We start from the raw sequence: 15,854 nt of genomic DNA on the forward strand, positions 1-15,854 counted from the left end.
GTCCAATTATGACCTGGCAGATTTTCAGTGGACTTAACACTTCTCGCAGACTCTTTTGGGCCCATCAAATCAGTATTTGTAACCAAACAAACAAACAAAAAAATTCCTGCTAGAAAATGATGAGCATCTGTTCCACTGACAGGACAATCACTAAAGCACTACAGGAAACATGCAAGAAGAAGTCATGTATTCCAGTCAGAAAATGTCTTAAAAGATATTCTGAGCCACAGGCTACATAAAAATACAAATTTTCATTTCCTGAAGAATTTGCAAGGGCTACTTTAACTTATTTAAAACCAATGCATTATAGAAAATATTATATATTTTACATATGCTGTGGATAAACTGATGCTAAATGAAAACCCCAATTGCTAAATTATGCTAATTTGATTTGAAAAGTGTTCCTCTCCCTTTACAAACAACCAGTAAAAATGCTCTGGTCATGAGACAGCCAATGGACTAAAATGCCTAATTATTTGTAGTGAATAAATGCAATCTGTAGAAAACACATAGTGTATATATAATTAATAGATTATAATTGCATTTAACATCATCTGCATAATTTAAAATGGAATAACTACATGATTGATTTTTTATGTCTTTTTAAAGGGCACTAATAAAATATGAAGAAGGTAAGAAGGCTTATATGGGTAGGAAGTGATGAATAATATCTTGAACATTAAAGCACAATATATTATTCTGTGCACGTAAATAGGACCAATTCATTTTTGCAGGTGCAATGGGAAAAGTATGGTACATCAGCACTTTTCCAAAGTAAATAATAGGTTAACTGAAGAAGAGATTACAGATTCTGATCAAATATTCAATGTCTTATTTGAATAATTAATAACTCAGGCTGGTGCAAATATGCAGCAAATGGCCTGCAATGTTTCAAAAACTTTTCTTTGTTTCAAATCATACTTGTCACTAGCATTTAGAATGTTTAACCTATCACCTTACTGCTGTGAGCATTAAAGCCATTCTTGCAGATTTCCCTCTGGAAATTCACACTATGACTGAAATGACGTTCAGTGGCCTCATTTAGTTTCCTACTGTCGTGTTCAATAGCCCGTAACAATACACAGATTGGCTAAATCTGAAATTAAACCCTGATTTGAATAGGTACAGAGAGAGCATAAACTTGATACTAGCAAAAGCACAGTAGCAAGATCAGTCAGCAAAAATGACTTCACTAATGGACAACCAGAGTAAAATATACTGAGAAGTCTGCTTAGTGCATTTTGACTGTTTCTCAACCTGTGGCTGCCAAAGGGGATGAAGACAAGACAGGCAGGAGAATAATGTTCAACAGATTCCACATGCTAAAACAGTGGAATGGTGTGTGAGTGTTTGTTATTAATAAGAATATACCTCTGTGTACATCCAAACATGTAGGAAGAAAGCAGTACAATGGAAAAGGTTAATTCTTTCCATTAGTATGATATAAACCCTGTGTTAATTACTTGGACTTATCACATGTGGATACAGGATTTTCAAAGATCTGCTCAGTCAACTAAATTGGCAATAATCACTGAAACTTTGAAACTATTTCTTTTATTGCTCCAATTTTATACTGCACACACCCACAGATCTTTCCAGAATAAACTGAGAAAGATTTTGCAATGTCTTCAGAGAATAAAAGATCCTAATGATGGAGTCATAGGTCAGTAAAAAGGGGAGGAAGATTAAAACCACTTGTGAAAGACTGCTGTGATGGCTGGACTCAAGATAGGAAAAAAATTCACAACCATCTTAAGCAAATTGAAACTTTATTACAATGGGATAATGAAGTGCCAGAGGCACATCCACAAAACTGCATGCAACAGTTAAAATCATCCATTTTAAATGCTTATGCAGACTCACTCATTAAGGATTAGGAATAAGATCAGAGGTGCTGATCAGAGATGCTTATCATGCTTTAAATTTGCTTTAGATTTTCAGTCCAGCTATGCTAAGATACAAAACAAATGTCTGCTAAATATCTGATCATGGAAAAGTCTCCCAGGGCATCTTCAGTACCAAGAAAAGTGACATGTTACAGCACATTTTTTCTTGCTGACATATTTTGTACTCATTCATATGTTTGCCTCAGCATGAACCAGACTCAGGAGAAGCAGTGAATGATTGAAATAGCTGCCAGAGTTTCTACATAAGAACAACCTGCACTTGCTTATCCATCTAATTGATCAGCTTAAGAATCTATGTCTCACGACTTTTGAGTGGACCAACATTTTTCTGAATGGATCAATACCACCAGTCTCTGTTTTAACTGCTCAGAGAGTCAAAGATGCACTTTAAAGCTACCAGGCTTTCCTTAAAACATGGTCTAAACTTTACATACTAAGTCTGGCAGACTTTCATGAAGAAAAAAATTTGGCTGAATTAGGTATCCTTGCTCTTGTTAGGTGTCCTTGCTGCCTGAGATCACACACAGTTCAGACTGTTTAGGCAGCTGAGAAGAAGAAAACGAGAGGTCCATACCCAAGTAAATCACAGACTGATCAGTACCAAAAATAGCTGAATCACAGCATGAGCAAACAGCTGCCTAAACCTCACTGAGAGTAATCCTAAGGATACTGGAAGTGTTCTACTCTATACACCTCTGTGATTTTATTATTCAAACAGATAAAAGCACAAAGCCTTTCTAATGAAGCCATGACCTGCCTAAATCTAATTTCTGTGATAAGAATAAATTCTAATTAAACCTGCTTAAACAAAACAAATTAGAGAGCTGTTTCTGCATATACATGCACTTTTATTTAAATTGGAGGAGAATGCATTTAGGAAGAGTGGGAGAGGGGAACAGTGTGATTTAGAAAGTTGTGCAACATCTTGACCACTGGGCAGTTAACCACACTGTGACATAAAGCAGTGTCACATGAATGATATTAAGCACTACGACAGCACTTCTCATCCGTGTGAAATCTGTTAAGAAGAGAAATACAGGGTGATAAAGGATAGGTTTAGAATTGCAAAAAAACTCGCTGACAACAACAGACAGTCGGCAAACTAAGTGTCCTTCCTCTGAATGGAAAAAATCCCAAACTGCCATACAGTTAAAATTGCTGAAAACTGATTCTGGCTGATCAACATCTGGAAGGCCATTTAAGTCTTCTACAAGATTTAAATAGATATTGCATGCACTGGGAAGCTGTCACTACTAACATAGGCTATCCACCAGTGAATGTTGTTTCAAGTTTGGGATTACTTTATTTCAACAATTTGGTATTGATGTGGAGTACCTTAGGATTTACAAACCAAAACATGCTTTGTGGATAAGGCAGTTGCTTGTTTTTACTACTTCCTTCAGCCTCCCTACATATGATCTCCACAGTGCCAGGTTTTCCAGTGCTCAAGTGTCGGGGATAATCCCAACCAAGAACAAGTTACTTGGTATTGTTGGAAGGCTTTTGCAAAACCCACAGCAGTGTGAAGAAAGTGGTTATGCCCGAACAAAGTTCTTTGATAAAGGAGGAGTACCTGCCTCGTGTAAAGGATCTCTGTATCCCCACTTGTTGGGGTTATCTCTTGTTGTGTAAGAGAGAACACTTACACAGTAATATATAGCTTAACAAAGCCACTGCAACTTCCTAATATTAAAGATTAACACTTAAACTGGGTATTCTGCAACTGTTCTGAGCTCCACCTGAACAGATGAAACTTGAAAAAAAATTATAGTAGTGGTCTCTCTGGATGAATATTTCTAACAGTATTCCCTGCCATTTTCAAGGACAAGTTCCCACTATTTCACTTCTATCTCTTTTACATTTATAGTGCCTAATGAGTTTTCCCTTGTATTACAAAAACAGAAAGAGAGAAACAGTTACCTGCACCTGGTTCTTGAAGACACAGATGCTGTCCTACCTGTACTTACACTGTGGATTAATGCCCCTATGCTCACACAGTGTTCCAGAGTTTTCCTGTTTTCTGTGTAACTTGTGTCTTGTGGGATAAAAAGAAACCTGCACTGATTACGGTACTGACTGTCTCAGCTGGTATTTTAGAATATCAAATAAAATCAGAGAAAAAGGTGTGATAAAAATGTACAGGTTGGAGGTGAGAAAGATTAGCTGGAGTCACAAGGAACATGCCGGAAAAAATAGGACCAGCTGGGTCCTACCAGTAGCTATAATAACATTAAAAAATACTCAATTTTCCTACAATTTTCAAGATTTCAGAACAGGGCCCCAGAAGCACAAGTCTTAAAAGTGTCATGTGGCAGCAAATTTGTCTTCCAGCTGGAACCAAAGAGAAATAAAAGATGCAACTGGAGACTGGGTTTGAGTGACAGGATTCTAGTCTGTTATGGCTTTGCATGACAGCAGAAAATGGAAATTATACCAGACTTCTTTCAAAGTCAGACACTATTCTAAGAGTGGTCTAGAGAAAAAAAAAATCTCAAAGTAGGCACCTATGGCGCAAACATCCTCCATGAAAAATTTCCTGCTTGTCTGTAATACTTTCTGCCTCCCCAGACAAGGATCTGTATGTCTACTGGTTTTCCCTGCTGTTTTGTTTCTTGAAATAATTTTGTATTTATCCCAGATATTCCACTGGCCAATGAATTTTTTTCAGTGAGTTGGGTTTTACTGATGATTGTCATATCTGCCTTAGCATATCTGCATTAGCAAATCTTCTGAAATTCATTTAAATGACTAGACTGCTATTAAGACAGAATTTCTTTCATATCCCCAATTATTTTCAACACTCATCTTCAACTTCTCTTTAAATTATCCTTATTTTTATGATATTTTTAAATGCTATTTTTAAACACTTTTACCAATCTCTAACAGGTGCTAAACTGAAGTGCTAAACTGAAATGAATTGTTTAACACACATTAGATAATATATTTCATGTTCCTGACCTTGACAGGCACCCTGAGCCTGTATTCATCTATTTAACTATGATAATTTAGACATTAGTACAGTTACATTGGTGCAACACGTCAAAACGAAGGCCACGCAGCACAGAAGGAACACATTCAGTGCAGTTTATCTTGACAGTGTATGACATTATTCTATTTTAAATAGTACTGGTTTAATGATATAAAATAATGCCCGGACTGAAACAGTTAACTGCCAGAAAACCTAGAGAAAGGATCTGTTCTACAGAAGGGGAGGAGAGGAAAGATGAGACAGATGATAAGAAGGAAAGCCTAAAAGATACAGCTACATGGAGGAACCTTTTTTTAAATTCTGTTATTGACACAGTCCTGTTAGTGACAGTAAGTGAGGCTGATCTGAGCAGGACACCCTTTGCAAATCTTGGCTTTTCAAAGGAACCTCTGCTTTTGAGATAATGGAAGCTCAGAACTCCTTGTCATGGAACATAATGTGAAATTGATTTTTCAAGGCTTTATCCACACTAAGTTGCACTGGTTTAATTAAAGGTGTGTTTTCAAATCAATTTTGTTAAACCAGTCCAAGCTCCTGCGTGGACACTCTGAAATTGATTTGGAACTGTCTTATGTCAACTAACCTTAATTTGGCAAAGAACCACTTTACACTGAGTAGTCACCAATTTAAGTTGATCCAAAAACAGGGTTAAAAATAAAACTTATCTGAAATCGTAAGACTTTAATGATTTATCTGTTTCTGCCCTAGCTACGCCAAACCATGCTAACCTCCAGAAGCCTAATTGATCTGTTTAGGAAGCAGATGAACTCATTACTTGGATTTATGGCCCTTTGACAATGGATGTTTTTGAGAAAGGATATAGTGAAATCCCTGTGAAGGTACTGAGTCTAAAACCAAAAGGTGACACAGGGAAGGAGGAAGATGTGATGAACTGAGGAAACCACTTTTCCTTTTTGTAGTTACTTTGTTTCTTTAATGCAGAAAGAAGATGAGCAAGGAGGCTCCTTCATGACCAGGAAAAGCTCTCCCATGCTATAGTACTTGGGAACAGATTAAATAATGCACAATCAGCGTAGGGGTACTTGGGAAATCAGGCCAATGATATCCTGTCAGTCTAACATCTAACACCACTGGAACCAAGCGAAAATCTCTCCTTTCTTAAGGGTCTGGCAGGGGATAGAAAGGATTTTAAAGATCCACTGCAGACTAGGTATGTGGAAATTTCCCTGAGGTTTCAAGATTTCTGCGCAATCTTGATCATTTGCACTCCACTAGGCTGCAAATGAAGGTTTGAATTTAAATTCCACAGCTTATAGAACTGCATTTGTGTTCTTTCCACACCTGAGAAACAGATGGGAAAGCAGCAGTGAAGTTGCCACTGGTGTGGCCCTAAGGACATGTCTGCATGTCCTCTGGTTCTACAGACAGGCACGGTATCAATCTCTCCAGCCAAAAGCAAGGGCCTGATCCTTCTTGTGGGAACAGGAGCCTTCTTCCAGGAGAACAAATGGGTAAAATCCTGCAAAACAGGGTGTTCCTCCGAGCTCCTGAGTATTGGGAGCTATAGATATTCAGTATCCCAAGAGGGTAAATCCTAATGCAGAGCTGAGCAGTGAGCAAGGAAGTACTAGCCTGCCATTGCTCAAAGATGATTTTTCAACATTCATCCTTTTCATCAGTTATGCTACACCAAAAACTTCTGCATGACACTAGCAGGACTCAAAACTACATATATGTGCTTAGATGGTGAGCTATAGCCCAAACTATTGAGAATAGTGGCCCTAATTATTAAGTTTTATTTTAAAGCACTTAAAACTATGCATGACAGCAAATGCTCTGTATCCTTGCACTTCTCTGAAGTGCTCCTAATGGGCAATGTGCTACTTTACTTTCTGTTCTGTTCCACAGATTTATTTTCATAGTGAATCCTGTGTGAATTTCTCCTGAATCAAACTCCCTGGTGAGACTATAAAATCCTGCTGTCTTGTTAGAACAAAAACCATCTATGAGACTTCATTCAAAACAAATCCCCTGTCAAACTATTCCTTCCTTTTCTTTGGACATTTATCGTTCTGGTAATACATGAAGAAGAAATTCTTTTGTTGTCTAGTTCAAATTTGTAAAGAGGACAGTATCAGTCTGACAGAAATGTAAACAAAGAGATTTGCAACCTTTGCAGTGCTAGCATATATTGGACAGTCATTCACTGCATATGGAGGAAAAACAGCATTACTGCAGTAGCTCAGTGGAAATAACCCTCAAATATATAGCTAGCTACAGTTCATTGTGATTATAACAATTTCCATATATAGAGGAGTTTTTCAGTTCCAGCTTCACTATTTTAAGTCCTCCTTCCCTGCCACTATTAACAAACTGCACCCTGACGTATTGCATCTACTGGCATTAGTCATGACTATACCTACTGTCTGTAATGGGATGCCATTTATCAGCTTGGTAGGCTGAAAATTAAGTGATTTTCCTGGAAATTGTTTCTCAGCAGCATCATTTGATCCACTGCAGTTAAAAAGCCATGTCACTGGTTGCACTATAAATTCCATTTTACAGTCTTGATTTTATTTTTTTTAAAATAAATTAATTGTAGTTTTCCTCTAGGCTTAATTCTGGTATAAAAGGTTTTGGCTGATGAGCAAATCTTTTCCAAACACAAGAATTTTCAATTCCATCACTTTTAAATAACAGTGGCATAAAAAACCTCACAGGAACAAACTTGTTTAAGTCAGCCACACAAATGAAATTTGACAAGTGATTAGGTCCTCCTGGGAATGAATTGTTTTCTATGTTCCAGGGGAAAAAATGTCATCAGTGATTTTGGAAGTGGCCTGAAGCATGGGTTTTGGAAATCTAATTCTACAAATACCAGTTTAAACAATTATATATTTAAGCAATTTTTATAACGCAAAGTTGGCATGACAACGCGTGAAATTAAAAAAACCCCATCTCTCGTAAAATGCAAGCAGTACGCACACTGGTAAAATCTCGGCATCAGACACATACAGCCAACAGTGCAGAAGACATGATCAGATCCTCAGACCTGACACTTACTTCATACTCCTCTTTGAATCCATAGCCTTCTGCACATTTCATCTGGGTGATGTGCTGCAGCAAGTCAGCTACACGGATGGCTGGATGGAGCTGTCCGGTCTGGTAGGGCACATCCACTGGGTCTCGCTTCTTATAGGTATGGGATTGGACCAGGCTGCTTGTGTCACTGACCATCGTGTGGGTTTCATCTAGAAAAAGAGTATCTCATCACCTATTGGCTCATTTTCACTTATTAGAAGAAATAGAAACTACAAAGATTTCTAGAGCAATGGCAGAAATCTGACACCATCAGCATTGGCTCTGTCTGTGAGGGCTACACCAGAAGAACAGTAAAACCATGAGCAGTTTACACACGGAAATCGCAAGACTGATTGGAATGAGGCAAAGTCCATAGTTCTACAATGGAAGCATTGCAGAGCAGTCCAAACTCTAATATTGTTTTAAATGTTGCTAGCTGATTGCAAACAAATTTTAAAACAGGCATTTCATTTTAAACTGCGTGGAAGTTTCATTCTGAAACTTCAACAAGTCCCATGGAATGAAACTGGACTTGTATTTTTCATAGACTACTAAAGTGCTGTATTTTACACTGCAAATTTAGAGCAAATGTTTGGAGTGAGCAAAATAAAAAGATGCACAAAATGGCTTATGGTTTCATCAAGCTAGGACTGCAATGGAAATGTAGATCTGAAAATGACACTTGGAGACAAACTACAAGAGGACAAATGCAAAGGATCATCTGGTAAGGAAAAAGGTCTTGACTGACTGCTGAACATGCTTTAGGACCACGGTGTATCATGAGCCACCACATTAGGCATGGAATGTTATATGTCAACTGACATGCAAGCCAACAAACAGGAGACCCCCGTGGGCTGGTTAAAATTTTTATGAGACACAAACTTCTCCCAACCCTCCACATCTCTTCCATGGGGCAAATGGGCAACTTACCATTGATTGGCACTTTTAAGAAGATACATATCAGGAGAAAAAAAGAGGAGGAGAAAAAGGAAACAGGGCATAAGCAACAGTACTACATTAATAATTACAGGTAATTTTATGTTTCTAATTTAGTCTTTATAGAATGATTCCCTAAATGAGCCAGATTCTGATCTCAGTTTCACAGTAGAAATTAGATTTACTAAAACCAAGATATCACATTGTGAGTCAATTCACACAGATGGAACTGAGATCAAAACCTATACTTAGAAGTAGATAGATGTGAAAGTGCACTCTACCTAAGGAAGCAATATGACTTGCTTCCTGTATAGACAGAATTCTAAAAATTTATTCAGACTTGGCAAGAGAAAAAACCCACCCCAAATTCTAAGGTCCAAGAATCATCACAAATATTTTATCTGTTTGCTCAAATAAAAAATTTATGTATCTTAGAGTTTTTTAATTTTAACCAAAATTGTTAATAAGGTGCCTTGATTTATTCAAGCTATTCCTCCCTGAGTGAATATTGGGAAAAAACCCCAAACCCCTAAATCTGTATCATATTTATAAAATAAGGTATTTATTAAAAAAAATATTACTTTTTAAAATAAGCCATATGGAAAGGGAAGCCTTAAAATAATATTTCCACATTCATAAGTTAGATATAGTATAGCAGAAAGTTCCACAAATACTCTGTATGAAAAGGTCCCAGATTCTCATGTACACACCAAAAATATTAACACACCTTGTTAAAGGTGAGAGATTCTGGTCTTAGTTGAACTACTGAAAATTGACATTAAAGCCAGAAAGCTCAATGAGTCGTATTTCAAAGATGATTTGAGACCCTCTCAATTCCCACTAAGACAAATGAAATCTGGTCCTCACTAAGCATACAGTCAACATGAGCTGTGCATTGACACCTAAACCAAAAACAGCAGAGAAAAATGTATGGTTATGAGTATGGCTATTTCACTCCTTTTCCTGTCAGTCTGCTAATCTGATCTAATGCAGAGAAAAGGGATTCAACTTTTAGTCATAAAATTTTACAACTTTTGTTTGATGTGGTATAGAATTGTACTGCAAAGCACCTCGGGATGCATGGCATGAAGCGTGGTATACAAGTGTAGGTACAGTATGTTGCTGCTGAAATGGCACCTGAAAACTACAAGGTGGCTAAGACACAAAAGACAAAAAAAAGTGTAGAAAGTTGATAATGATTTTTTGGGTTGCTTATTACAATTTTAGAAATAGGTTAGAAAATGTGAGGATTTTTTTTTTTTTTTTTTGCAAACTGTAAAATTCTTTGCATCACAGACTGTTAGTAACTAAGATGAAGGCAAAGCTATCAAAGTCTTTCACTATGCAAGCATCAGTTTAATAATTATGAATCTCTTTCCTACAAGCTCCCTAGTTTTAGACTATTTTTTCTCTCTCCATTTCTTTATCTCTTATAGCTGCCTTAATACAGAAGGAGTTATCATTTAAGCTTTTTAAAGTAAAGTGGTTTTAATCCTTGGTTTATACAGTACATTAGGAGTCACATACTACAGTTTTTTATTTTGCCTCTGAGCACTGCAGCATGAGCTTTTCAGGCTGTGAGTTTTTCAAAGGGTGAGCTCCTCCAGATGCAGCGTCCATGGGCAATGGGAAGTTTGCCTGGCTTAAATACTCCTACAGCTGCAGTTGTCCTACTGTACACTTACCCGTTCCTGCAGAGCTATACAAAATTTATTAAATAATATATTTGGAAATAGTAAGTGTGCTGTGGCTTTTCTATCAAGATTTTGAAAGCTGAACTCAACCATTTGCCAGACTTGTACCTTTCCCAGGAGGTCACACTGAGAAGATCATTTAGTTCTTACTACAGGCTTGATCCTGCAGTTTAACACGACTTCTTTGGACAGTGGAAGACAGCAATAGCAGGTATTACTTGTAATTAAAAACCTGCATGCTTTGTTAACAGCCGTATTCCTCTACCAGCTCAAGCACAGTTAATTTGATTTACCTCAGATACAACACTATTTATGTACAGAGAGTCATAAACACATATTGGGAGAGAGATCCAACCTGAATGGAACACCATTCATAAAATGGTAATAAATTTTTAACATGTAAAGTTAAAAAAATATTTATTTAATGCAGCGAAATAACTGAAATATTTTCTGAGATGAGTAAGCACAGGTTTGCTGTAGTAGGCCATAAAATACCTACCTAACTAATTAAAAGATTTTACAGACTTAGTAAAAACAGAGAACTTATTTTTCCCAGTGTGTGTTTGCCTGATAGCTGAACTACTTGTTTAGAGATTATTTCTTGGGGGAAAAAAAGCTAACAAATGATTTTACCATTGTTATTATATATAAAAAGATTACAAAAATAACTGAAGAAAGCATTAACTAAATAATACAGATAGAAAATCTCAAAGTTTTTCTCCTGATAATAGTACTTTTCTCCTTGCCCACCCACAAGGTCAGAAAGAACATCTACTGCACGAAGCGCTGAATGAATGCTAAAGCACACCAAAAAATCTAACATCTCAGGCAGTTAAAAGGCACTGCAAATTTCATTTGCATGCAGATTATTACATTGTTACAGTCACTACCATTACCTTTTTCCAGATTTACATAATGCATAAAACCAGCAACGTTCCTTCTCAAAGTTATCACATTGAAGTGCACTGCACTAAATATTCTTTCACAATAACAAATTTTCAAGATCACTTCCTAAACTTTTATTTCTTATATGCTTCACTCTGTGTCTGTGTAAGCCTGTTTAATTTACAGTTCAAGGGCAGGAATCAGATAAGGGAGCTTAAATTTTTTACAGTGATTGGAAGAAAAAAGAGGAGAAAGGAAAGTATTTGTTGTGAAAATATAGATTGAAAACCAAGTAAATTATTAGGCTTAACACTTAAGGAGTTTGACTTCTGCTACAGTGCACTGTTATATTTTGAATTACTATTAAAAAACAGCCCCTGTTTAGTTTAAAGTTAGCAAGGGAAGGAGGTGTAAATGAATACAAGCCACAAAGGGGTTAGTTAAGCATTGAAAATGCAATAGCACCTCATGCTTACTACTTATCACTGCACAGAAATCTCTCTCTTTTTGACATTGGACAATAACAGATTTTCCTAAATTCCAAGTGGAAATGCTTTACATTTTACCTGTATGTTTGTAACCTACAGTTTTACTGTTTTATTTCATCCCTGTGACACCTGATGCATAATACACTATATACTCTGTCATGTTATGATTTTGCTGTTCAAAATACCATGTCCTCTCTGAAACTTCATTTTTTGACAAGCACATCAGAAACTCTCCAGAACTGTCAGAAGACACGATAGCTGGTAGATGGCCAGAACTGTATTTTGTCTGATTGTCTGTATTCTGATCAGTTTAACTAGGAAAAAAAGCTATTTTTAAGAAGTGACATCTTCAGCTCTGAGATAAAACAGAAAAAAATGAGGAAAACTATTTCAATTGCTGTGATAATCAAATTCTTTTGTGTCACTCCAAATACATGCATAAACATTTCCTTGCAAATCCACTTGTTAAAATTATTTCTGTCTTTTCTCAACTGACTTACACGATGACAGTAGTAATCAAACCTGATAACTGCCCTTAGCACCTCAGTGCAGCCAAGTTTACCACCCCTCCCTTTAGCAGAAAGCTCCAGCATTTTGCATACTGTTGTCTGCTCCCCAAGAACTGCAACTTCTGAAATTACTTCAGCAATAAACTTTGATAAAGGGAAATGTTCTCACCTAAAATTGCAGTTGGCACAAATGGATCTGTCATACATCATAAGCAGGTCAATGCAGGAAAGGTAAAAAGAGAGAGAACAGTAAATGATTGATACATGTTCCCGAGTTTTCTTTCAGAAAGCTGCTGTTAGCAAACGGTATGTTTCTTATATATACATTAAATGTTGATGGCAAGAAGTATAATTACATAAATATGTATGCTTTTATTATGGAAAGGTCTATAGAGGGTGGAAACCAAGAAAAAAACTGGTTACCTGGGTAATAAGAATTAGGCACTGTTGTGCTCAGTGTGTTAGTTTTCATTGTAAATGAAGATGGTGAAGATACAGCTGCAAAGAGAAACAAAGCTGGTTAGAAACAGAGATATGATATGCAGCAGATGGTATTGACCTGACTTAAGAGTTCATCCTGCTGTGTTTCTTGCTCTGGAATCAGGACCTGAGGAAAACCAGGCAAGTCTAGTGAATGAAACAGCTCACTGAATTTGATAAATTCTCTAAAAAGAAGTGTCATTGGAGAAAACATTTTGATTGCTGATGGGAAATACACTTCTTAAATCACTAAATTAGACTGAATACTGATGCTTGAAACAACACATCACCATGACAAGAGGTGTTTTTGACAGAAGCTTTGATCATTAATAAGTTTTCCTTATAACACTGTAAATACCTTATGCAAATATTCTACTGTAGTTTATTTTTTTCCTCTCCTTTTTTGATTTTATTTGTTTAGACAAACTCTATGTGTGGATAGTACGCATAGAGATTCTAATAGACCCTGAAAAGACCTCTTTGTTTAAAGGTGGTTTTCAGGGAGTGATATACAGACCAATGCTCACATAGGTATTTAATCATTGAACTATTTGTAAAACCAATGGGAAAGACCAATGGGAACAAATTAAGTTCAGTTTGCCCCTAGTATAGAAATATCACACAAATTACCATTGTAAACACAGATGCATTTAACAGGTAGAAGTTAATAGTAACACTTTACAGGATGTTCAGCTAAGGAGTCATTACGGGCTTTTAAGCAAAGCTCCTTGCAAATTCTGCCTTAGTTGCTTGTGTACACATCTCAAATTCAGTCTGACCAGCGAACATAAGCATATTCTGGATACCTGCAAACAAACTAACAAGAATGTGTCAAACAAAGCAGAGCTGAGGAAGACAGGATCTGCTGGATGAGGAGTGAGATTACTCACTGGCTGGCTTTCATCCATCTTTTTTCCAGTTGATCCTCCAGGGCAAACAAGTTACTAGCCCAGTTAACAAACAGTTAACAACTGCAGTTGTTAATATGGGGATATCCCAAAACTGGTTTAAATAATGCTGATAGTTATCCTTTATCATATAAATTATTGAGACATGAGACCATGTTCCTTTGATTATGTCTCCAGAATGAGGAGATTACATTTCCCTGACAGCCAGAACAAAGTGATTCTTCTTTTGGGTATGGATACAGAGATAAGTTGAAGTCAGGGCTGCTGCAGGTAATAAAACTTGCTAGGTAGAGAATGCAGGCAGGGTAATGAACTTTCATAGGAAGTAGGAATGTTCTAAATCTCTTGTGTACAAGGTCTTACAAAAAGATTATTCCTGAAGACTGTCAGGGTGCACCTTCTGGTGACCACGTATCTTATGGAAAGACTAATTAGAGGTTCTAGCCCTCGAGCAGTACAAAAATCCTTGTTATGGCAATAATTTCAAAGAGGTTTGAGGTGGTTTACATAAAGGAGGATTTAGTCCCAGGAACTCATTGCAGCTTCATTTATAGTTATGACCATTCAGTAGCACCACTGGAAAACTGTACCATGATGATGGAAGATGAAGTAAAACCTCTTGATCTCCTCACAGAAATAAGCAATCTCATTAACTGCAAGGGTATATTCTCACAAGAAAGGCAGGTCTGATTTGAAAGATCTATTTCAAACCAATTTCAAAAGTAACTCAAATGCAAATTAACATTGCAAATTCTGAGCCTAATGCTGCTGAGAAAAGTCTCACTGTATAAACCTCACAGAGTGTTTGTACAATTGAGCTCATCAAAGATAAATTCTTAAGCATATTATTAAAGAGTGGGAGCTGGGCCTTGCATACTGTTAGTACTTGAAAAAAATTTAATCTTTGACAAATTCTGAAGACGTTAAAAAAACCACTGGCATACAAAAAACCCTGAGGTTCCTTAAGAACCAAAATGAAAAGAACACCAATAACTTTTTGACCCTAGTCATTCTTTAAAACAATTATAAAAAAAAGTATTGTTTTTTCATAGTCTCTGCTTAGTGCCAACTCTCTGACAGGCGTGAGACCTTGACTAAAATTCTAATACAGGAAATTTTATAACCCAAATCTTATTTTTTTTCAGGGTAGATACAAGAAGACCCAGGATATTAGAGAATCTCTTATGAAATTGCAGAACATATAATCCATGGAGTTCTTCCTTTGCATAAGCAACAGAAAAAGCATAATCTAGAATTTCAAATAATAAGACAATCAGATTATCATTATTAAGTTATTACATTCAAAAATAAAATTGTACTGTCAAAAAAATTGAACAAGGGAAGCATTTGAAGGACTTGGGACAGCATGAGAGATATAAAATTTTCAACATAATGGAGAGTGGAGAAAGGTAAAACTACTGTTTCAGTAATGTCACTGCTCTTCTGCAGAAGAAAAGGATGGACAGAAAAAAGCTCAATTATCCTTATTATTTTTAAAGAAGTCTATACTTGATGTCTGACTGTCTTGCTCATTTGAATAGACACTGTAATGTGCTGCACAGTGGGAAACTCTCAGTCCCATGGATTTTCCATGACTGAGTAATGAGGAATATTTTAAAAACCATTTGCACCTTTCTTTCACCTTAAAAAAAAAAAAAAAAAGAAAAAAAGAAAAAGGAAAGAAAAGAAAAGAAAAAAACTTACATCTCCCATTTAGATTGTGCGTGTCCATGAAAGAGAAAGCTTCATCACAGTTGGTGCCTTGCTCAGTGTAGCTTTTATCCATTGAATTCACCATCACTGTCATTTCCTGCCGAGTACTACTCAATGTCTCTTTCCGCTTTTTAGCCAATTTTCTTAAGAAATGAACGAAAAAAAAGGAGAAAAACAACTCTCAGTAAGCAGACATAGTTTTCATGTTGTTTACATCAGTATTGCTGCTTGTGCTAATGCTGGGACTATATTATTAAGTAACATTTACATTTGTTTCTGCATTTCTGGAACCTGAAATTTATT

The 15,854-nt window shown here is 36.5% G+C and overlaps 1 protein-coding gene across 8 annotated transcripts in view; it reads right to left on the reverse strand.

The window, feature by feature from the left end:
- PTPRM (protein tyrosine phosphatase receptor type M) overlaps positions 1-15,854 on the reverse strand; it is a 437,865-nt gene that overhangs the window by 76,094 nt on the left and 345,917 nt on the right. For 2 of the 8 annotated variants that reach the window (XM_041477608.1, XM_041477610.1), the window contains 5 exons: positions 15,543-15,694; positions 12,874-12,948; positions 12,620-12,646; positions 8,869-8,880; positions 7,921-8,108 (listed from right to left, as the gene is read on the reverse strand). In XM_041477608.1, the coding sequence (XP_041333542.1) occupies positions 7,921-8,108; positions 8,869-8,880; positions 12,620-12,646; positions 12,874-12,948; positions 15,543-15,694 (454 nt within the window). The remainder of the gene's footprint in view (positions 1-7,920; positions 8,109-8,868; positions 8,881-12,619; positions 12,647-12,873; positions 12,949-15,542; positions 15,695-15,854) is intronic. The other 6 variants (XM_041477609.1, XM_041477612.1, XM_041477613.1 and 3 more) reach the window with 3 other exon arrangements.

The sequence above is a fragment of the Pyrgilauda ruficollis genome, unplaced genomic scaffold, assembly GCF_017590135.1.
Source record: "Pyrgilauda ruficollis isolate IOZ18807 unplaced genomic scaffold, ASM1759013v1 scaffold41, whole genome shotgun sequence".
NCBI lineage: Eukaryota > Metazoa > Chordata > Aves > Passeriformes > Passeridae > Pyrgilauda > Pyrgilauda ruficollis.